General features: G+C 36.9%; 1 protein-coding gene across 1 annotated transcript; it reads right to left on the reverse strand.

Moving 5' to 3' along the window:
- Positions 1 to 807: 807 nt before the first annotated feature.
- On the reverse strand, positions 808 to 23,718 carry LOC129269395 (72 kDa type IV collagenase-like). Its single transcript, XM_054906887.2, has 10 exons — positions 23,694 to 23,718; positions 22,694 to 22,826; positions 14,516 to 14,835; positions 11,268 to 11,581; positions 10,467 to 10,622; positions 6,726 to 6,877; positions 5,342 to 5,483; positions 4,241 to 4,495; positions 2,243 to 3,726; positions 808 to 2,136 (listed from the first exon to the last, which is right to left on the reverse strand). Exons 2-9 carry the CDS (start codon positions 22,808 to 22,810, stop codon positions 3,602 to 3,604), a joined length of 1,581 nt encoding a protein of 526 aa, XP_054762862.2. The 5' UTR covers positions 22,811 to 22,826; positions 23,694 to 23,718; the 3' UTR covers positions 808 to 2,136; positions 2,243 to 3,601.
- Between the last annotated feature and the right edge of the window lie 1,374 nt (positions 23,719 to 25,092).

Consider the following 25,092-nt stretch of genomic DNA (forward strand, 5'->3'; position numbering starts at 1 on the left):
TGCGAATAGTCATACTAGACAGTGACCTAAAATCTACTTATGATATTCAACGAATTTATCTAAATAAATGCACATGGGGAACGTTTTTTCATTTACTTTTTTAATTTCGACAAAGACTCATAATCAGGAGTCTGCATCGAAAGGGTGTTCTATCCCGGAGGGGCCACTTCCATTGACGAGTGGATACCATGCGCGACCACGGGGTCTTGAAAAGCACCCTAAACACGTATTTTCCATATTCTGAAAATGCACCCCTTAACAAGTATTGGCGTGTGAAACCCTACCCTTAACAAGTATTGAAAACAAATACTATTGGCAAGTATTCACAGAATTGAGCCCCTAAACAATTAAGTACAGCGATGTATTTTCCATATTCTGAAAATGCACCCCTTAACAAGTATTGGAAACAAAACGGTACTCTTGGCAAGTATTCCCTGAAATGAACCCCTAAACAAGTACAGCGATATTTTATTGTTATGTCAAGGGTCCGTCGGTCGTCGGTTTTACCTTTACACACCATTATTTCTACACCTCGCGCAAATCGGACTCTAAACACGTAGTGTTGGGGCAAAAAAGACATCCTTTATAAAACATTTTGATTTTGTTTTATCATCTCCGCATATTTGACCCTAAACACGTATATTTTTCCGAGCGAAATAGATACCCTTTTTTCAATATTTTTGTGTTTTTGACACCCTTATCACGTTACGTACGTAACGTGCCTTATCTTGAAAAAGACATCCTTTTTACGTGTTTTTTTGGTCGCGCATGGTATCCACTCGTCAATGTAAGTGGCCCCCCCGGGTGTTCTATTCAAGTTTATTGTCAAATACACAAAATATTGACGACAAAATACTATTATGATACATACAAAACATCATCAGACTTCCCAACTGACAAGACACGTAGAGAAGATTATATCAATCTAAAAATAATGATCACGAAGTGAATATTTCATATATTGACATTTTCACATCACCCACATTGTACGGGACAATTGAAAATGGTTAAATCATATTACGATTTTTTAAAAGATGCATAAATTTACAGGTTCAATTAACATAAAGATGGTAAAATGACAAATTTGCTTTCTGGTTGTGTTGCCACAGAAGTCATCATAAATTTATCTTCCACATTAAGTGGTTTGCTATTTTTTGTTTCATCTTAAAATGCCACAAGTTTGCATTCTTGTTCAACATATTTTACTTGTTTCATAGGATAAAACGGCAACGCTCAAAACTAAATTCAGTTTATTACCGATTACGCGCACCAAATGAGTCAAACTATGCAAATTAAAATTTATGAAATCTGTTAATATCTAAGCCTAAACAGATGAGACGAAATTTACTAAAGGAAATGAATTAATAATCAATTTGGAAAAAACAACATTTATTACTATTTAGAATGAGGTAAATGCATAACTAGTAGAGACGGATGTAGGTTTCCTCTACACATTACATTGGTAAATATTATTTCAACAATCTCTCCGACCTCACGTTCAGCATAATTAAAATACTATACATTTATTTATCAAAAACATCAGAACAAGGTGAAACTATATATACATCTTATATACAAAATAGTTCTGTTAAAAATCCCTCATTCATTCAGGTTCTTGTAATGAAAGAGAAATTGTGAGTTCACACGTAAAATTAATTCCGTTATTATAATCTAAACTTTAACTTTAATCGTGTTTTCTGTCTAAGCGTTTTCATCAGATGTGTGCGCATTGAGATGTAAGTAAAACCTCACACTGTATGGCCTTCAATGCATGGTAAAACAGCCGTGTTCATGCGACAGATGATAACTGTTAATACCGCCAACCAGATCAAGTTTAATATATTAATTACGGAACATAAATCTACGTGTGAACTCTCTTATAAAACACTTATGCAGATGCATATGCCCTTCTCACACTCGGGGAAACGTGAATACAAGCATTGAATACAATATGCGATTCTTTAAATTGAATATACTCTTGTTAAAGATGATACCTTCAAAAGTGTTTTCTCCGAGTTCATGGGGTTTAACATCTTTAATGAAAATATAGAGAGGAAGGGGCAAATTAAGAATTAAATTACACTGTAAAAAATGAAGTGCTAATTTAGCACTTACAGTGCTTGTATAGTGACTGCACTTCGAGTGCTGATTTTCTAGTTTAAATTTGAACAATAATATCAGCACTCGTAGTGCAGTCACTATACAAGCACTGTAAGTGCTAAATTAGCACTTCATTTTTTACAGTGTAACTACTTATTTTCTCAAAATGTTAATGAAAAGTATTTTTTATTTGCGTTTCAAATCAAGGGTAAGAATATACTAATATAACAATTTTGAATGATTGCTAGCGTTTTTGGAGTAAATACCAAATTGGTGTCTATTCGTGGCCAATTACACGATTGATAAGACGTCACTATGACTGGATATTCAATTAGCTTCAATTCTTATAATGATGGTAGCATATTTTGAACATAAGTATTCGTACGGTTGTTAAGAAGTTTACACAGTATGTTCCAAGTCTCAATGTTCACATTGAATTTTACCGTATTGTTTTGTTCCGAAATCGAGTCGCAGACCAAAGAGAGGTGGCCTTGAGTAAATGATAATACTTTGAGGGTTAAGTAATAATACCATCATGCATCGTAACACAATTATGAAAACCCTTTTTATTATACACTGTAATAAATATTGGGTAAAATCTTAACCAGCACGAGGGTGATTATGTGTCCAACCAATTTGGGGCAGTATTTTACCCAAATACAGTAAGGTTAAAAACAAACAGCAATTACTTTAAAATGGGCAAAATTTTCATCACACTGTCATCAAAGTTCTTTTTGAGGAATGTTCAATTTATGCTTTAGATCACTAACAATAACTTTCAAATAATCCACATCTTAAGAAATACAAACTCTGGAATATTCAGCCTTTGATAATAAGATGATTTTGGAAAAAAATAATATGGTGGAGCCCTAATCTGTCTAATATTCTGGTTATAGTTTATGCTTAAGGCCCACTAGTCTGTAGGAATTCTTTATGCCAATATTTGGACATTGCGCTACCATGAAACTGTGTCCATTAATTATTATGTATGCGTGTATATATATATATTTCTTTTTGGGGGAGGAGGGCAGTTTGATTGAGAGTAATATGACTCAATTGATATCAGAATATTTAACATCACACTTCCATGTGGAGTGTAGTCTAACCATAGATTCTGGATAAAAGATAATTTATTTTTTTAATATATTTTGGACAATACATTATCCACAAAACAAAATAAAAACGCATTTTAACCCGGGAATATCACCTATACCCATGCAGTAAGGAGGAGAATTTATGACTTGATACACTGGACTGCAACGGATTGAAGATCATCAGCGTTCATGAATCTGTGGTATTTCCAAAATGTTAATAGCGCCACCTGTTGTCATCATCATGTGCATTTGGCCAGCTGTCAAATTTCAGAGCTGTAAAATAAGGTACTGATATACAATCATTTGTGTAATGTTTTCAAAAGTCAACATCCCTCCAAAGTTCGTTGCTCGTCGACGAGGAATCGCAGCAACATCAAAGGTTCGTTGAGGTAAAATTGTTGCCATGGTTACGCTGTCACCGACGCACATCCTAGAAAATCGCTGGTAAAATGTCTGGGGTAGCCGGGATCAACTTGGTACTTCCCTTTGGCTATACGATAGTACTTCTTTCCTCGTAGCAAATAAGAGTTTCCTGTATATTATAAAACAAGAGATGGCAATATGGACATGAAAATAGTGTCATCTAGTGAAATAATGGATATGTAATTTTAACTGCCCATTTCCATATGTGTATGATATGTCCTTTTCTTTTTCTCATGGTACATTTTCAACATGTTAAAATCAGAAGAGATTTTAAAGTACTGTACAAAAAAGAAAAAATAATTTGAAAAAAAAAACGGGTAAGAGTATAGTTATACGACTCTCAGTAATGTCCTGCCGTTTGCATCAGTCTGCTGCTGTACTCAGGATTGGCCGGGGGTGGGGGGGGGGTGTTGTATTTGTTTCAAGCGTACTTTTTATTGTAAAATTTCACACAGTCCAATGTGCACCACATTCGTCAATTTCAATTTAACATACACCCCCTGAAGGAGAAGGGGAAAAAACAATGCCGTGTAATCAGCTCAGCAGTTTCACTCCTTCATCATTCTGTATTGAATCGCGAAAAGAATAGTAAAGTTTGGTGAATTTGAATAAGCATAACTCACCGTCATCATGGTGAAAAGCTGCCGTGACCTTATCCCCAAGGCCAGTGAAGACTTCTTCGATCTTCTTCGGATATCCTTTATCCACCACCTTCCTCCTCTCATCAAATCGCCAGACCTGGCCTCCTTTAAAGAAGAAGGTCTTGGCCTTGGTCTTTGACAGGGCAGCATCTACCCCCTTAGGGAGACCAAGCTCTGCTACTGGTCGGGGGTACCCGGGCTCCATCTGTGAACCGAAGTAAACCCAATACTTGGCACCTGCATAAAAAAGGCGAAATCGGTCAGTTTCAGTCGAAACAAACAAGTCAAAGAAATATATATATGATCAGCGAATTAACGAAAACGCCATTAAATGCTCTTGCAATTAATGTACATTCTTGGAACTGACAAGTGTACATGTTTGAAAAATATATCTATCTTCAACGAATACATAACGCATGAGCTGGAAAAGATAACTCAGTATTTTATCTTAATTTTATTTTTACCATTTTTGTAAACACTGATAAGTTTTCATTCCACTGACAATTTTGAATCAAATTGCTTTTTGATAGGCTGCATCAGTCATAGACAGAATATGACAATTCGCCAACAAACTCGCTTCATCCTTTGCTGGGACCCTTCACCACAGATCTTGACCTTCGATCCTATCCGACCTAGGAATATATTTTTTTTGTATACCACCCTGAAAGGAAAAATCCCTGCATTTGAAGTCATAATTCTGATGTTTGTGTCTTGATGAAAGAGTCACTGTACAGAGGTTTGACATAAATTAAAAGAAAAGGGCTAACCTAATATGGATAGATAGATACCCGATGGTTCCTCTCCTTTATAAATGATAATCCTTTTAACTTATTGAACTAAAGTCAATGTCAATTCATTTTGTCTTTACAGTCCACATATTGACGATCTACTAGCACCATACCCAAACATTTTTTTTTAATAGCTAGGAATTCATTAACATGATTAATATCGCAGAGGTGTTTATGTAGGGCCGGCTAATAGCGTATTCTTATAACTGGAGTGGCTAACATTAACTATTAACATTGTCTTAATCATATACTAGATTTACTGAATACTACATGTAGACAAGTCATACCAATTTACCTCTAAAGAAGACTGTCTTCCCGTCTCTTCTCTGATACGATGCTCTGATATTAGCAGGCAGATTGTACCATTTATCATTAATCTTACGACCGTCTTTAGGGGTTACCAGTAATCGGCGCCATGAACGCCAGTAAAATTTACCCTAAAAAGAAGCAAATAGAAGTACATAAGTAGTACTGTTACTGTATGTTCTCATCATGTCATTACAAAGCACTTAAAAGAAATATTTCAATCCCTTGCAGAAAAGGACAACTGGTTCTTTATAGAATTATATAAATCAATCACTGGCATAGGCCTATAGATGAGGGACATTGCCCCCCCCCAAAAAAAAAGTTCCAGGAACCCCCCCCCCCCACAAAAATGTAATAATAATAATAAATTGATTTTTGCCTCCGACGAAGATTCTGCTAGGATCGAAAGCTTAGGCCCCTTTTTGACTTTATAATAATAATAAATACATAAATGATGATAAAATAAAATGAAAAAAAAATGATTAAATAAAATGAAATAAAGAAATACAGAGAGATGGAAAAATAAAAATTATTTTCCAAATTATACTGCCAAAATACATTCCATATTAGCATTTTTTTTGCTGACTCGCTCTCTACTGATTTGCCCTATACGCCTTCAAACTACTTTTGTTCATTACGTCAGTAAAAATCTCACAGTCATTGGCCCAAACTCACAAGGGTGGATATATCATACAATCCACATTGATGGAATTGGCCCATTGTGTTCTGATTTAAAATTTGACATTTAATTTCTATAATAAGGGTAAAATCTCTTCTTTTATTCCAATCCATTGATATCATTCAACCAATCAGGTAAGGCAGATTACGATCATTCAAAACGGAGGCTTGCCAGAAAGGATTTGTGCAGAAACTCCAGCGTGAATGCGTGTTCTCATTTAGATATGTTTAGAGATGGTATCAAAGAAATCTAAAGAACGTATGAAAATTGCAATTTAATTGAATTTCTCATAGAAATTCGCCGAATCCCAACAAATATTAGCCAATCATCATCATGGGTATATCGATCGGCGTATAGTCTAAATGGGTCCCGTATTAATACCAAAATAATCATTAAGGAATAAGGCCGAACGAAATAGGGGTTTCGGAAGGGGGGGGGGGGGAGGGAGTTGCTCACTTCCCTCTGGGAAAGTACAGTGTAAATAGCCAAAAAAAGGAAAATATCGACCGTTTTGGAATGAAAAACTCTTTATCATTCTCTCTTTTCTTGGGGAGGCAAAATAATGTCGATCCGTTTGACGTCCATGGTTAACAGTTTTTGTCGTCGATCACCAGATCTTTGACAAAGTGCCACCCCACCTCCCCATCAGATAGGCTGTAACTTAGGGTTTTAAGTACGATCTCACTATACATACCTTGAATGTATAGATACTGCCACTTATTGAAGTTACTGCGCTGTACCCTGATGTGCAGTAGGATTTCTTCAGAGGCTGTCGTACTAATGTTGATTTAGGTCTTATACCCTGGTCTATTCTTACACTAGGTACTTTAGGATTGGTCTTCGTGCCTGCATCAAGCATCACAAAATAAATATTGTCAGAAATTTTGAAATCTGATGAATAGATGAATATATTATAACATTCAATTGTATGATTAGCATGGTTATAGACACACAGAAGAAAACAATATAGATCATTCGAAAACAGGGCAGAAGTCGGATAGGACGACGGGAGATTCAAATGACAGAAATCGATCGATCTGCGCGTGCTCAGTTGCTCCGTCCTAACCGCGTTCTATTCTGTTTTCGAAAGCTCCCTAGTGAGTTGCATGCGGAAAGCGACAAAATGATCTCGTTTTCATATGAAACATAAAAGCACATTTTGTTTGCCTGACAAAATGATGGTCAGATTGTTTACTAAAATATTAGTCTATAGCAAAGAAGTGGCAGTGATGCAAAGAGTTATATTCGTTAGTATAATGAGATAATATGTTATGCATTTAAATAAACAAACTTCGTTGCATATATCACGGACAGCGGGAAGGGTAAGGGCGGCAGGAACCCCCAGATTATCATTGTTCTTCTGACGAGAAAAGGCGGACTAAACACAAAGAGGAAAAAATAAAGAAAGTAATTAAAGATTAACCTACAAGCTACAGAAAAAATGGATGGGTCAACGAATAATAATATACAGCGCCGCTACCTTTAGCTTAATGTATTCCAACCTTTATTCCAAATCTTTTTTGGGGCAGTGTAGGCCCCTTCCCCTTCATAATGGTAGGCCTACCTCTCTGTGCCACCTTTATTGTTGTTTAAAAATACTCCCCCAAAAATTAATAATTGACCACGCGTTGATAGTTTATTAAAGTTGGTAACATCGTTTCGGGATAACCATTGTTACTGACAAGCATAAACGTTAAAACAAGAAACGTGCTATTTTTATCATACTACACTTAAAATGATTTGAAAAAAAGGTTAAATTCGTGCAGTTAGATTAAAAAAATAGGAGATGTTATAGTAGTAACCATAAATATGGAAACAAATCCATTCGCGGCAAAAGTAAAAATAAAGTAGACTATTTTCGCAGGTTAATACAAGACTGAAAAATTGATCGGGGCGTATGTTGATTCATGCGATTAAGCACACAGCCATGAAAAAAAGAAGGGGATATTAAAGGCATTGTGACGACCAGAAAAGGGAATAGCAGCTGAGTTTTCTCAAGATTTATTGAATGAGTTGCGAATATTGTTGTTTAAAAATGAAATCGATTTTTCGGACAGAAGCAAATCATTGAATCAATATATTTTGCTAAGAACCAATGATATAGCGTAGCAATTTATGATCGCTTTGGTAATACTAATCCTCTGATTGCTAAAGCAAAATTATTGCATGAACGAGTACAGATATAAAGTAAATAATAGTCAATGAAAGAGAATGTATAAAACTTATGTGCGGTTTTTTTTTTTGGGGGGGGGGTGGGGGTATCTGACAAAAAACATACCAAAAGAAACACCCAAAATAAAACAAAACAAAACCTCATAACATTTGGACAAACCATGGTATGAAAAACGCTCAATCTCAATGCAAATCAAAGAAAATCGGTTAAAATATAAAAAATCAGTTCGAAATCACGCAACGGTTGCAACGAAAATGATGCTGGCATGGAGTCCGGTAAATATTCCGTGATTGCTTACGTTTTTTGTTACGTTTTCGTGGTTTACGTTTACGTGGAGGTGGGTTTGGATTAGGTCCTATAAAGAGAGACATAGCAGAATGGTGTAATGAAATAAGACAGTTAGAATTATGTACAAGAAATGACACAGTAACAACAATGACAACAACAACTACATCTACAACAACAGCACGAATACATAACAAGGAGACAATGTACGCGACAGATCTGTATTTTAATGCCATTTAAGGAAGTGAATAAACAAAAAAGAATTGATCGCATGATGCGTGATGGTGAATGAAGAGGGATGTATAAAATGTATTTACGAAAAGTGGTGACGATAAGCCGATGTTACTTGGTGACCTGTCAAACGGTGTATATGACATTGCATTAGAAACATGAAGAGCGCCATCTCATGTAGGTATTTAATACCCTTTTTACACACGCTAAAATTTCCTTAACCCCGTACTATAGGTGGGGCTAAATTGCCATTTAGCCCCACCTATAGTACGGGGTTAAGCTTAGCCCACTTTCTTTTTACACAGCATTTTTGCAAAGTGGGCTAACCCCACCTTTAGTACGGGATTATTTGGCCCTGCAAAAAAGCAGGGTTATCCCAGCAATTGCGGTGCTAAGAGCGATAGTACGGGGTTAAGATCGCTAGTGTAAAACGAAAGTGGGCTAAGCTTAACCCCGTACTATAGGTGGGGCTAAATGGCAATTTGGCCCCATCTATAGTACGGGGTTAAGGAAATTGTAGCGTGTGTAAAATGGTACGAGTGAAGTACTTGTACTACGAATGATCGACAAAAACCACTAGTCCGGGGTTAGCGAGTTTCGTGTGTGAAAAGCAAGCATTCCTTATCCGGGGTTAGCAATAACAATTTGGCATGTGTAAAAAGGAAAAAAAATAGTACGGGGTTAAGGATAGTACGGGGTTAGCGATAGTCCGGGGTTAAGAAAATCCTGTGTAAAAAGGGTACAAGATAGGTCCCAGGGACCCATTGGCCGGTATTCTCAAAGGAGGTTTAGTTAGCCCGGGTTAAAATTTAAACCATGGACTAACTAAACCTCCTTTGAGAATACCGGCCAATGGTTACATCGCGGGTTATGTAAGTGTACATACTGTATTCTGTATGGGGCAGCCGAATGGTTCGGGAGGGGGGGGGGGGATAGACCATATATGAAATTATTGAAAACAAGTGGAGCGCCTCTGGCATTCTCGCCTGCATTACGCGATTCAATATAGCAGCAGTGCTGACTTTGACTACTGTTGAATAATTGTTCACAAAACACACCAGATAATACTGCGTTCATTTACCCTAAATGACATTTGACCTTGATCATGTGACCTAACACTTGTCAGTCAAACTTGATTACCCCTATGTCCAAATTTTAATAAGCAATATCTATAAACTTTCAAAGTTCAACAAATACCCCCAACTTGGCGAGTTGGATGTTCAAGCAGGATGTTCAGTAATACTTGATTAACATTATATCTAAGCTTCATGAACTATATAGGTCCATATAATTTTAAGTTATAATGTCATTTCAAAAACTTAATCTTCGATAAGATTTCAAAGTTAACGACGCCGCCGCGGCGCGCCGTCGTCGGAAAAGCGGCACCTACAGTCTGGCTCTGCTATGCAGGCGAGACAAAAATGGGGATGGAGGCTCAAGGGGCTGAACAGCCCCCCCCCCCTCCTTCCCTGAGACTGCCCCTGTTCTACAGTAATCTGGATAAAGGTCCAACGGCGAAATCATCACTATTTGTTCAGTATTATCATTATTCATGTGTGATTTTACTTTTGAAATTATAAATTCATGTGTGATTTTACTTTTGAAATTATAAATTTTATCGCAAACGATCACTGCAGAGTTTGTCCCAAAATGATATACATTATTATATATATATATATATAATATTGTTGTATTATCTCATGATTGCAGAAAAATATTTCATATTAGCATGATGATAATAATTACCATACAGAGCTTGGATCCCTCTGACGTCATCTTCAGGTAACTCAAAGTTTCTCATAAAATGATAATGAGGCCACATAAGTGCATCCGGATCATTCGAGTGATCCAACCCGAGGGCGTGGCCTATCTCGTGAGCTGCCGTCTGGAAAAAATTGTAGCCTGATCAAATAAATGAAATAATAACAATACAAAATATTATAGAATTCTTTGATTGCCATAATGGCGTCATCTATACTAATCAACATTTCGAGAATAATTTTGAGCAATTTTCATTTTGAATACATTATTTTTTAGGGGTCGTAACTCCATAAAACAAAGAGCAAATCGAGAATGCTAAGTAGTGTTGGTGATGGTGTTTTATAGGGTAAACTGGACTGCCTATAACCTCAGTGCCAGACATTGTTGAGTTTATCCAACACAAAATTCGCTTCAATTTGGTGTTCATGTATTATACAATATTTATTTCAACACCCGGGTTAAATCGGAAGTTATACCTCTGCGCGGGTAAAATATTCATTGTCATTATTATTGCACCATTAAGGTAGATTGTTAAAAAATATCCAACGTCTTGGTAAATATAATTATCTTTATCTATGATTGAAGAATCAGTCATGTTTCATCTAAAACAAACAACAACTAATTCTTTATTTATTTTCATATCTAAATTATCATTTTGCGTCATATTTGAATACAAAAAAAAAATATTTTAGGAGCCGTACTGTAACGAATTATAATGGAAATCTTTCAGACGGAGTTTAAGCATCTCATCGGGATCTTCTAAATATGCAGTGGAATGTAATTCACCTCTATCATCGTTTCCAAGGGTGAACACGTCGTCGTCATCGAAATGGATGTCGCCGTTGACTTCGCCCCATCCGCTCTTGGGCGAGAAGGCGTGGGCAAGGTCACCGTTGGGCCCATCAAATATCGGATGCTCGAGGTCGTGCGAGTGACGTCCCTTAAGGAAAGCTATCCTGACCATGGCCTGGTTGACTTGGTGACCGTGGAGCTCGGTGAACACGAGAGGCGTGACGTCGCTCCAGACTTCGAAAGCGCGTTTTACCGTGCTCCGAAGATCAGAGAGTTTGATACCCCCTCGCGTTGGGAAATTTACTAAGCTGCAGAAGAGAGGGGACATAACGGATCAAAATTTTACTAGGATTAGGAGTGAGAGAAAATAGTTGCTAAAAAAGCGCATTGATCATTCCATACAATATTTCATATATACATATACAAATGCTTGATGTGGTTAATTTGTGTCCGGTGTAGCGGCGAATCCGGTGCTAGGCAGATACGGTTCTAGGAACACTATAGCTGCCAGCTGATCGCGTTCCAACTCCGGAGGATTCAGAACCAATATCTCTCCGGTAGATATCGTCCTTGCTATCGTTTCTCGATCTGCATGCACACGGTACCCATTTCCTTCAAAATTAAATAGGACCTTCAATGTTTTTATTTATCTATCTTAATAGGAAAATAAATAAGAAGAAAATCAACCCGGGGCAACCCGTCATATATTGGTTCCGAGTAAAAACCGGTATCAGCCTTTAAGAACGATACCATCCGGCGGAACCAGATCTGCCGCTACACCGACCGAAAAATTGTTAAAAATAAAATCAACCATAATTTTGCTTAAATTGCATCCGAGTGTTATGAACAGTCACAGCTTATTATGAGAAGCTACGATCGTGTGGATCATGCGGATAGTGGCAACCTTTTAATAAGGATATAAGAACGCTAATTACACATTAAAAGCTTCCAGACAACACAATTAGATAGAGGGGACAGTAAACCGATTGCATGTTGGGCTTTGATCTGTAAGAGGGATCCAAAAAGTGACCGGCTCTCAAAAGTTCAGACAAGGATAACTTCAGAGTTCAAGGAACTTTGGCCACGAGAATGGTTTCGGGGAATCGAAATAGAAGAAAACGATTTCTGGGTGATTTGTAATCTGTGCTCTTTCTCCGAAGATGACAGAAAGAAGTTTAAACTGTGCTATATACCTTCTGGTTGATTTGTTTTACATGCGTTTCTGCTTTCTACCCTGACCACGATTAATTTAGGAAGAAGATTGCACGCCAGTCAGGGCACAGCTGCGCGAGTAAAAATAATTTAATAACTGATTACAAAGTGCCTGTATTAAATAGTTCGGTCCCATGGGCAATTAATTCAGTGTTCATTAATGTGTTCAGTGAACCTTTCGCACACGGTCGCCCCCAGCGAGAGTGAGAGTCCTTTGGAAAATATGAATTTATTTATGCGTTTCCTTCTCTTAAATGAAATTATTTTGATATGGTGATAAAGACAGGAGGGTGGGTCGTGGCAAAGATCAAATTACTAGTCAGGGTTATATTAATGAGTGGTGCAACAATTGGATTATTTGGTGATAAATGGTAATTTGTATGGGAGAATATGCAGGTATAGCATGTGATACCGCGAGGCATTGGGAAGTGGGTCGAAGGTGAATAAGGTGAGGGGAAATAACATAGAGTGACAGAGAGATCGAGTACAGAGTAAGAGAAGGATAAACAGCATGAACATGGACAGCCATGCACATCCATTATATATTGTATCATTACTTTCCTCCCACTGGTAGTAAACAGAATGAAACTTTAATTTTATGGTGAAAATACAACCGAGTTCGATATGGCAGTATGGAATATTGACTGCTCTTTAGGGTAATAGAAAATACAATCCCCAGACCAAAGACCGCGGAAAATAGTAAGCATGTAATCTTAATATCAATGAGGGCCATGGTTATAACTATTGCCCGACTGAAAGTGCAGTCAGTATTTGTTTTACATAATATACGCTTATCGGTATATAACACACTTACTTCTGACAAGTTAACAATGATTAACAATAAACCCCAACTTCGGAAGTATGGATTAAAATATAATTTAAATTCAGATCAATATTTAAGCATTTATGCTCTCAAAGGGTCTCGGTAAATATGAGTATAGAAGCAAAGAATATGCCTACCCCATCTAAAACTAAAATTAAACTTGGCCAGGAGATTCCCGGATGCAGATGATCCCACCCAATCCATCATCAGGCTAACTTCTTGAGATGGGCATCAGTTCGCACGTTCAGACTCGATAAAGATCTTATTTGACCACGGAGAAGGCGGGATGGTTTACCCTTGGAGATGAGCTACTATTACTGTGTAATGTGAACGCTTCCGCCCCAAAAAAGGGTTCCAGATGTATATAGTAGGTAAAGACTTGTGGGGTACAGTATACACTTGTTTACAGTAATGGGACGTGAAGTTCAAACTAAGGAAAGAGTCTTAAATAGCTCAGAATAAATATGGATAAACATCGAATCCATATTTTTCTTGCTCATAACAACTACAGGAGCCGATAGTGGGGGTGGGGTGGAGGGGTTGGGCAAACGTAGACTAATTTAAAAGACTCAGAGAGATGCCGCCTAATTCGAACCTGGACTTTGTGGTTCATAGAACAAAACTTCGAAAGCCTCCAAAACGTCTAAAGATAATGTATCACCTGTCTTCACCACCATCACCATCACCACCACCACTACCACTTTCCCCTTTTGGAGGCATATACCACCCCTATTAAGATTTGAAAGCTTTTATTTATCATAATAATATTTACAAATTTATGCTAGCAAAAATAATACAACTTCATCGAAATAATGATATAACATAGACTTGTAGTTTCATTACTTCATCACTCAGATGGCAATATACTTTGCACCCTTCCCCTCAAGTTAGCTATTAGAAAATAAATATATCCACCGCTTTCCTATAATTAATATAATTAGTGAAGAAAGTCGTTTTCCTTCCTTTAGAGAGTAAAAAGTCCCTGATGTGCCCCTCCTCAACTGTGATAACCAACACACTTTGCACTTCTTAATTTAGCATGTCTAGTCCAAATGCTGGGCCCTTCGAGATATTTTCCCCGCCATGCACGGCATGCACTTTCACTGTCATGACTGAGTTCCATCCACTGCACGCTTTTCCTCCACACTGCACACTAAAATCTGAGGGCCAGCATCTGGACTATATTCTTCATTATTACCATGATTACCTGTACGTTATTTGACTTGTGTCCCATTTATAACGTCCATCTGCGATGTCATACCGTCGAACACGATGATGCTCTCCTCTCCCCGCCCTGTTCTCCAGCGTCTCGTTATGTAACGCTTCTCCGAGGTCTGGATAACCGCATCTTGGTTCCCACATCACACCCCTCGTCCTCCCATCCAGCTCCCCTGTGACTGGTATCTTGTAGAACTCTTGGAACCTTGAGATCGCATCAGTAACGACCGGTACATCTTTTTCGGGTTCGAAGGTGAACTCGTAATTTTTTGGCGTCACATAGCCGTTACGTATGAGGTAGTTATATTCCTTGGTTGGAGAAAATAGACATAGACAAAAAAATGAATATATATTTATAAACAAATTTAATTAATGTTCATCGAAGCATAATAACGCAGGGGCCGCGGAACGGTTTTTAAAGTGGGGGGGGGGGGGGCTGACCATGCTAAAAATCACAATCATATGGTCAATTTTAAGTTTTTGTACACGGTTTTGGAAAAAAGTGGGGGGCTGAAGCCCCCCAGCCCCCCCGGTTCCGCGGCCCCTGTAACGTGTATAACATCCATGGCATCATGGTTTACATTGTAAAAAATGGTGTCAAAACTACATCACTGGTGATTTTCATTACAGATCGAACATGCGATCTTAAACACATAGGAGTAATGCCGAAAATTTGTTTACAAATTATAATTTTCTCCTATTAAAGCCTCTTTATTTACCATAGATCACCAATGTTTACAGAGGACTACATTAAGCATTTTAAAGTTCATTATGTGTTAGTTCAACACCAATGTGTTTGTTTTATAACACATTTGTTGTTATTCTAGCACCATTTGACCTTATGTTCAAACTCCATGGAGTATATTTTTAACACCAAAGGGAGTGGTCCCCGTAGAGCTCCGACTGGTCATGCTGGTGCTGTTGTTGTTGTTTACACCTCAGTTTGGCAGTGTAATCGTATTCAGAGTGTTGCATTTTGACGGAGATAACAGACAAGGATAAAAAATACAGATTGTACTAAACACTAACTGTTCCATGAAAGAATAATGGGTTCCATGACATTTGCTCCGGCGATAATTACTCCGCTCTAAATTTCACACACTAATCGAATCGAGCATTCAACTCAGGGTTGAACACTATACCTATCCTAAATCCCTATTCTAACCCTAACCCCGCATCTTAGACGAAATAAAACCAAGGGCAATTGTCGCAGGAGCAAATGTCGTTTCACAAAATAACGATAATGGAATCATTAAAAACTATTGTATTATCATGAATTCGGATAACAATCTTATTCGCGAGCTCATCAAGATATCCATATCCATTGTTATTTTAAAGACACGCAATAAAAAGAAAATTGCATTATTTCTAAAAATGAATACGATTTCTTGTTAACTGTATATTTCCAATATTTCAACGGAAGGGGGGGGGGGCGACGTATCTATGATTTCACAAAATAATGTGTTTCTTTGGATCCCAGAAGAGCATTCGGTCTAAGATAAAAATGAATACTTGATTTCCTTCATTTTCATGTTTAAATCGCCATCAAGTTATGACTCATACATGCAAGACCAATATTCGAATTTGAAATCAAATTGCTTCTCTACAAAAGTGAAAGAATAAGGCCCCATCCTTTACTGTAAGAAAAAAATAATATTCATAAACCTTTTAAAAGCCACACTAGGCTAACCCTTCCTTCTTTGTTAGATAATGTACCTGATTACCCGACTTCCCCGATCAAGCCAACTCGTTTGGCTCAAAAGCTATAAATAACAATCGGAGACAACAGCAGCCAAACAGGTAAAACAAAGAAGGAGAACAAAATGAATACTAAATTGAAATAATCAATATGATTATGATCTCGGTGACAGGCCGAAGAAAGACATGGCGTAAAATAGCAAAACAAGTTTGGTTGGTGACTAGCGATATTTTTGCAAACAAAAGGCAACTGACTCGCAGTAGTTAAATGTATTGTTTCGTGTGTGTATCTAACATGTTCGATGCTTGTATTCGATGAAATTAATTGTGAATGAATTTTATTTATGTAATGAAATCAACAATCGGCATTGTTTTCCAAAATTATTTGACAAAAGAGTTAAAGCCTTCGTGTTACAACCTCGTAAGGTTTGATAATGAAATTGTATTATTCTAAAAGGGTTTATCATGGCTATATTTGGTTGTGTACACCCCAAAGTCCCCCTTCTTGAATAGGCGATAAAATAAACAAATTTGAAAGTATTTATTTTGATATGTTTAGGTGCAATTTGTGCACTGTCTTGATTGGCAGTTTTGTGTGTGTGTGTGTGCATCGCCTTTTCGAAGTGGGAGCACCTCCCTTCCCTCTCCTTTTCACTTTTTGGTAGAAAATTCCTTCATCTATTTTGTTGTATGTTTGAAATAAATGAACACATACATGATTTGAATCATTTAAAATGAATACAAAATGCAAAAAAAAAAAAAATAGTATTAAAAAAAAAGGGAGTGGCACTGGGGCCCCAATAAGTAAAGATCCTGGGGGCAGGGCGGGGGGGCGATCGCCCCACCAATGAAAATATTGGGGGGCAAACATATCGTTTTGCCCCCCCCCCAATAATTCCGCATGTGCAAAAATACAATAAGATTGTAATGTTACACAGAAATCAGCAAGTGAGATTGAGATACACAACTCGTTCTTCATTTAAAATCGCGTGCTCAAAATGTCCGTTTCTCCAATTGTAATGTAAAAGTTTTCAGCTCGCACTTCGCGCTCGCATGATTTCTTGAGCAAAAACCCATACTTTTCATGATTAAATAGGTGAATAAAATGTCCCGTTTTCAGTTCTAAACCTCAAAAGAACTCCCGCTTCGATTTGCAATAATCTTTTGTTGGATATATATCTTGTTCTTTTATTAAAAACGTCCATTAAACTGTCATTTTTTAAAGATCGAAATATCAAAATTTTCAGCTCGCGCTTCGCGCTCGCATCTATTGTTTTTTTAGATACCTGTCTTAATCATTGGTACCATAAATGCTTAAAATATCAAGCTTTCAGTTCAGAATATAAAGAAATTTAAGCTCGCTCTCAGCACTCGCATTATCTGTGTAGTGAGATATGTATTCTCCTCATGAGTTACTACAATCAAGTCCTAAACAAGTACCTTTTTCCTGTTTTCAGGACAGTATACTAAACAAATTCAGCTCGCGCTTCGTGCTCGCATTTATTTGTTGGTGAGATATATGTCTCTTTCTCATGAGTCATATATATAAATATATATATATATATATATATATATATATATGTACATGTATGTATATATATATATATATATATAGGCCTATGTGTGTGTGTGTGTGTGGGTTTGTTTGTTTTGTGTGATCGAGCGCCTTTAGAACGTTGATTCATGATTTTGCCCCCCCCCCATCTGAAAAATGGATCGACGCCCCTGTGATGTAGGAGTTACTAACACACTAAAATTGTGAGTCTGTGTGGTCAGAATGAACTTTATGACAGAGCTGCTGGGTTCGAATCCTTTCAACAGTCTTTACTTCACTCGACAAGCCATATATCAGCACTCGCATTATCTGTGTAGTGAGATATGTATTCTCCTCATGAGTTACTACAATCAAGTCCTAAAGAAGTACCTTTTTCCTGTTTTCAGGACAGTATACTAAACAAATTCAGCTCGCGCTTCGTGCTCGCATTAATTTGTTGGTGAGATATGTGTCTCTTTCTCATGAGTCATATATATATATATATATATATATATATATATATATATATATATATATATATATATATATATATATATATATATATATATATATATATATATATATGTACATGTATGTATATATATATATATATATATATAGGCCTATGTGTGTGTGTGTGTGGGTTTGTTTGTTTTGTGTGATCGAGCGCCTTTAGAACGTTGATTCATGATTTTGCCCCCCCCCCCCAATCTGAAAAATGGACGCCCCTGTGATGTAGGAGTTACTAATACACTAAAATTGTGAGTCTGTGTGGTCAGAATGAACTTTATGACAGAGCTGCTGGGTTCGAATCCTTTCAACAGTCTTTACTTCACTCGACAAGCCATATAGTTACACGTGACGTTAGGATTTCTAGACGCGTATGTTGGGATGATTTTTACCACACAAAGGCAATGAAATATAAAATGTTCAATTAACTATGTAAGTTAGTGAGGGAGGGGGCAGGTGCCCCCGGGCACTGCCCCGGGAATTTGAAAACGTACATACTGGAAATTTTCACAAAATTCAACAAATGTGTGCATGAAATCCTTCAATTTCACTTTAGAAAATGCAAAAGCGCCTTCATTACAAGCTCGGTCGCTTCGCTCCTTCGCTTTCAAGTTTCTTAGATTTTTTTTAATAGCTCCTTGCCTCCTTCCAGGGGGGGGGGGGGGTGAATTGGCGTACGACCAGGACCATGTGGACTAAGCCCACACTATTATAAACATAAAGGTTCCACTATTACGGGCAATCACAGTTAAAAAAACTCACATTCCTACAACACAGGGACCTCCAATGAACTTTCAAAATACGAATGACGAGACTCCGCTGTCATCGTGTATGCCACATAATATTTGTTTTCAGAGACGAAATTCGATCTTTGGATTTGAAAACTTCTCAAATACCATATCTAGGTTTGAGATTCAGAACCCCGGGAACGGTAAGTGATGAAGAACGATTTGCACTCGGGCATGCCTGGCAGCAGACAAGTAGTTCATCGTCGGGATTGATCTTATATGACTAGAGGGCAGTTTGTATGAAGTGACGTCATTATCGTACCATGATATACAATATACAAACTTAATAGATGTGTTTTGATCTATTACTATGAGTAATACCAGGATGACCTCGCTGCAAAACTATTCTAATTAATGCTGTTGTTAGGAGTATTGTTACGATTGTGATTATCATCGCTAAAAATGCGAAATCCCACTGAAACCGCTGGAGAATATAGCAAATATTACTGCTTGTTCGCTATGCTCGCTCGCACACAAACACCCATCTTATAGTTAGAATGTCTCATTGAATGATATTGGGGTTTAACTATAACTTTCAACTGTGAAATCCTAAGAAAATAGTTTTTACTTGAGGAGGGAAATGCCAGATTTTACACTCTCATGAGGTTATACAATCCCATGTTGCTCTAAAGGGGCGCCTATATGCGAGGGAGCGTCGCGATTGAGCTAGGAAATTTACACGAGCCCGGTTAAGGAAAAAAATAAGTGAAAACCAAAGAAGTCTAGGGTGTAAATTTTAGTTATTCAATAAAATATTGCATTAGATAATGAACCGATGTATTATGTAATATAAACCAACCTTGAAAAAATATCACTTATGCATCTGATTATGGACAGTTTCAAAATTGAAAATATGTTTTCAGAGGAAAACGTGCCATTCACCAAATTAAATATTTTGAGCAAAACATAATTGCATTCATTTATACATGATTATGGTCAGTTTTCAGATTGGAAAGCTAATAGTGGGAGGCTCTGGTTCACTTTTATTATTTATGAAAACGTTCATTCATACTGATCCATTGAGGCATTTAACATATTTCACTTAAACCTGTCGATGGAGGGCTTCCAAATTTGAGAGTTTATTATTTTGAGGAAACTTTTTTTATGATTCATCTCAGTTAACGGACATATGCAGCAACATCCAGCAATACATTAATGTTGCTGAGAGATTAGTAATCCTTAAATTTTACCCAGAATATCTTCTGGGGGGAACCAATCCCTTGATCATTTTGATGTCACATAAGTAACATTATGACAGGTCGTTAACATGGATATAAATCGTTTCTTGATCGAATCTCATTCAACGGTAGGTTCAACCCCATCGCGCATGAAGTGTTGATGTATTTTTCTTGAGATGAAACGTAAGAAAACATGTGACGATTACGACTAGTTTCTGTTTGGGGAGCCGGTCTAGAGAGAGGGAACTTGATAGGGGAAGGTGGGTGTAGGAGGCCATGAACCTGGGAACAGGAGATACCTGTGCACTTTCACTTTGAGGAGATGAATCATGGATGATAAAGAAGCCATCCTACAATACAGTGGCGTACGCAGGGGGTGGTTATAGGGGTTCAACCCCCTATTTTTTTTCATGCCCAACCCCCCTTAATAGTTCAAAACCCCCTATATAGAATATTATTTTGTTGAAGACCCTTTTTTTTTTGAGGTACGAAACGACGTAAAATTTGTGGCGAAAACTTTTTTTTTTTTTGGGGGGGGGGGGAGGGAGGGAGGGGTAGGAAACGACCTAAAGCTGGTGGTGAAGATCTTCTTTTTTTTTTTTTGGGGGGGGGGGGGGTTGTCAACATTTCATTCAGCTTGAACCCCCCCCCCTTTAAAAAATCCTGCGTACGCTACTGCTACAATAGGCAAGCTTTAACATGAAACATTTCGTGAACTTCTTCATGTTCTTCGTGTATCAAAGATGTAAGTGCAATAGACCCTTGTGTGTACTTTTACATCATTCCACAACCTATTACTATACAAAGTAGGTAGCCGAGTATTCAGCTCACCTCTGCCTGAATTGGTATTTCAGTTAGCGAATAATGATTGGATCAAAATGATTATCAACAAACACATTTGGTGCAATGTCATAACATTTTCGAAATAACTGTTAAACTGTACCCTATGCCAATATTGAAAGTCTTTGTGAAATCAACTCCAGAACAGGAGGGGGTTTGTTTCACAAAGTCATGATGAAATGAAAACGTTTGCATATTAAACACGCACTCTCATTGAAAGGGATTCCAGGCTGAAAAATAATAGGATTAGAACAGATGAAGAGACATCAGACGAATAAAATACTGACAGTTTGATCAAAATCGGACGAGGAATAACGAAGCTATGACATTTTATTTGCATTATTTGCATTCTTCCGATGAACATTAATATTCAACGAGCAAACTGATGATGTCATTGTTCTTTTGTATTGTATCATAGAAAATTATGTTTATTAAAATGTTGTCCTCCAAAAAAAAATAGGATTGACTAATGATTTAATAATGCACTAGATATTCATTGCTGCAACCTATTTTTTTTACAAGGGAAACATAACATACCCAAGGCATATATGGGAATATTAAATATTTATGATTTTATGAAATAACATACGAAAAATGAAAGTGGGGACATATACTTGATCATCAACCGACCTAATGAATATTCATGACGAAGTGCATATAAGCGTTTTAACGAAATATTGCTTAATATAATAAATTATTCAATAACTTCATAACAAATCTTGTCATCAAACTTTGATGAAATTTTTATCATTTTCTCGATGAATTTTACTCTGTTAGATATTACCATGTTCAACCCGGGTTACCCCTCAAAGGGGAAGTAGCAGAAAATTATAGATATTATTGGTGAAGGTTTGAGGAAAATCCATTAAATATGAATAAAGTTATTTGAATTTTAAGTCTTTTATTTGTGACGTCATAAATGAGCAGCTGCCCCATATGTTGTGTAATATAAAATGCATACATTTCATTTTTTAATGGTTCATGATGACTTATTTTTGTTTATTTTATTTCTAGGGGTGAGTGTGAAATGATTTGTGTATTGGTATTCTAAAGGTACAATAAAAAACATTCTCAATTTTCTGTGAAAATGATATTTAATTTATTTTTTACCATACGATATTTAAGAAACCTGCATGCTCGCATGTGACGTCACAGATCAAATAATGAAAATTCTTTTTTATTCTTTGATGGATTTTCCTCAAACTTTCGTCAATATTTTGTATAATTTTTTCTGCTATTTTCACAATAAACTTTTTGTCAGGGTGAACTTCCCCTTTAACAGCTGTTCCCAGTATGGTCAATTTTACGTTCTGGTCAATCATCACCATCAACAGCAGCATCAGCATCAGCATCATCCTCCTCCTCCCCCTCCTTCTCATCATCATCATCATCATCATCATCATCATCATCCTCCTCCTCCTCATCATCATCGATAGCATCTTCCTCCTCCTCCTCCTCATCATCAATATCATCATCATCATCATCATTATCAAACCACCAACATATTCATCATCATCATCACCACCGTCATCATCATCATTATCACCACCACCATCTATTCATCGTCATCCTCATCCTTATCATCATCATCATCATCGTCATCATCATGTAAAGCTTACTTTGTGTGTGATATGCAATCTTTCTCTGAGAAAACGCGGGATCCTGGGCGGAATAGCTGCGGGGAATGTGAGTGCGATCAGGTTGAGAAGAACGAGAAGTAACAAAGCCGTATCCATGGCAACGGACGTCTTCCTATGTAAACAAAACATACAGAGACACAAGTGGGTCAAGTAATGATATCTACGAACTTTGCGTAATACAAGAATAACCAAGTTCCGGAGGGAGAAATCCAGAGGTTTGATGTTAAACTTGGATTTTGTCAAACCAGCAAATTTATCGTTTAGAAAAAAGAAATACGATCGTAACTTGATATTTGTAACGATTCGAAGAATTCGGGATAATGGAAATTGAAGCCTCGTACAACATAAACCTTTCGAACTTACATCCCTCCATCAATACCCCTTTCTTTTTCCTGCTCTCCCCCCATCCCCATTCCTCTATTGCTTTTTATTCTTATATACCATGTATACTGTCTTCTGTTATGTCTGATCTCAATCTGATACAGAGTTGCAATCATTTCAATTAATACTACCTTTGAGATTGATTTTGAAGAAAAAACAAACAAAAAGAAAGAAAGTCACCTCTATTTGATGTTCCGATGGTTTAAAGGGTGTGCTCGATCGAGAAAATGAAGCTTTATTTGAACGACATCTTATTCATTCAAAGTTGCACCATCAAATTTACCCTCTCAAAAAGTTAAGCGAATTTGGTATTAAACAGGGACCAGGAAAATTGTTAAAATATCGCCAAACACTGCGTTAATTGTACGCAATATTGTGCAACGTGTTTACACACGAAGCCTACTTCTTTAACCTGATTATTTCCTCAATAAAATATGCAGGTACGTTTTCTTATAACAAAATATGAGTTAAGTAACCGCTTTTAGAGTGTACAGCACTATATGATTCTGAATATCAAATTTACAAGTTATTTTAATATGAAACGAACTTGACATCATGTTCCTCCATGGAGCTAACTTTTAGTCGTTTATCTTCATACCTTGGCGTGAACTTTTCTCTGGAGAACTGGCGCTTTGGGATAATCAAAATCGAAAGCAATTTTCACAAACGCATTGATTTAGGCAAGGAAGTCCCAATCGCCATACAGCATTTCCTGAGTCATTGATACAATGGACAATGGGAGAAAGGGTATGGGAAGAGATGAAATGTTTACGTAGCTAAAGTTTAATATTGCAATGTTTTTCGAATTAATTAAAAACTGCTAAATGAAATCGAGTGGCCTCACCCTCACCAACACTTGAATATAAAATATCATCTTTAATTATAAGCACTTGTCTAATTAAAACAGTAACTAAAACACGGATGAGTACTTATTCAGAATAAAGAAGTATTCACAATATAAAGATGTATTAAACATGTTAAAGAGCTCTCGGTGCGTGAAGTGCCTTGCAAGATATGCCCATTTGCCATGTATATCGATGCAGTTGAATAAAGAAATACCCTATATGCAGTGGCTCAGAGCATGGATCTACTAGTACACTTAGGTCCATGCTCAGAATAAAAGCAAAGTTTTTATTGGCAAAACATAAGAGGACCGAACAAGGCTCTGAAACCATGGTATAATGACAAAAAATTATAATCAATCGTAGATATATTAACATTGGGTTAAAATAATCCTGGCAGTCTACTTCATTTCTTGCAATGTCTCCAATCCTTTAAACTCAACGATGTTCTCAGATCTGAGCCAAATGGTTGAGGGGTCAGACAAACGTCTTTAAAAAAGCAGAACAACAGGAGATATTGGGCGGGTCTGGCCGGAGAATTTGGTCAAGTTGGTGGGTCAATTTCCGCTGTCTTTTTTTCTGTTTGTCTGTCTCTCTTTCTTGCTTGTCCTTTCTTCTTTCGAACATTTTTTTTTCGCTTCTTTTATTTTTTATTTTATCTACAGTTTTGTCTTTCTCTCATTCCTTATTCTGTTGCTAAGTAACTCCACTGCTTGTCTGATTGGGTAATTCTTGTCAGTGGCCTAATAACGAAAAATAAGATAACTGAGCTTTATTTAAAAAAATAATATTTAACCCTGGTGAATTTGAGCTAGTGCTTAGTAATTGATTGTTTCATTTATTTTCATGCAAGAAAGTAAAATAAGTCAAATATTCAGGGAGATTGTGCACTAAATCACAATATAGCTGTTTAACAGTAAATATTTATACACAATTGCACTGCAATTTGATTTTCTAATCATTCAATTTATTCATTATCTATTTATCAGTGTATCATTATCAATATCATAATATTCGTTACTAGTGTAATCATTACCATTTTCTTTATCTTTCGGGCTACCTCTAATTATGCAGTAAATGCAAATAACGTAATTCTGGCGTATATCTGTACATAGAATGTTGATTTCTAGAAATTCTTGAATAATGCTTTTATCA

Source organism: Lytechinus pictus, chromosome 10 (genome assembly GCF_037042905.1).
Source record: "Lytechinus pictus isolate F3 Inbred chromosome 10, Lp3.0, whole genome shotgun sequence".
Taxonomy (NCBI): Eukaryota; Metazoa; Echinodermata; class Echinoidea; order Temnopleuroida; family Toxopneustidae; genus Lytechinus; species Lytechinus pictus.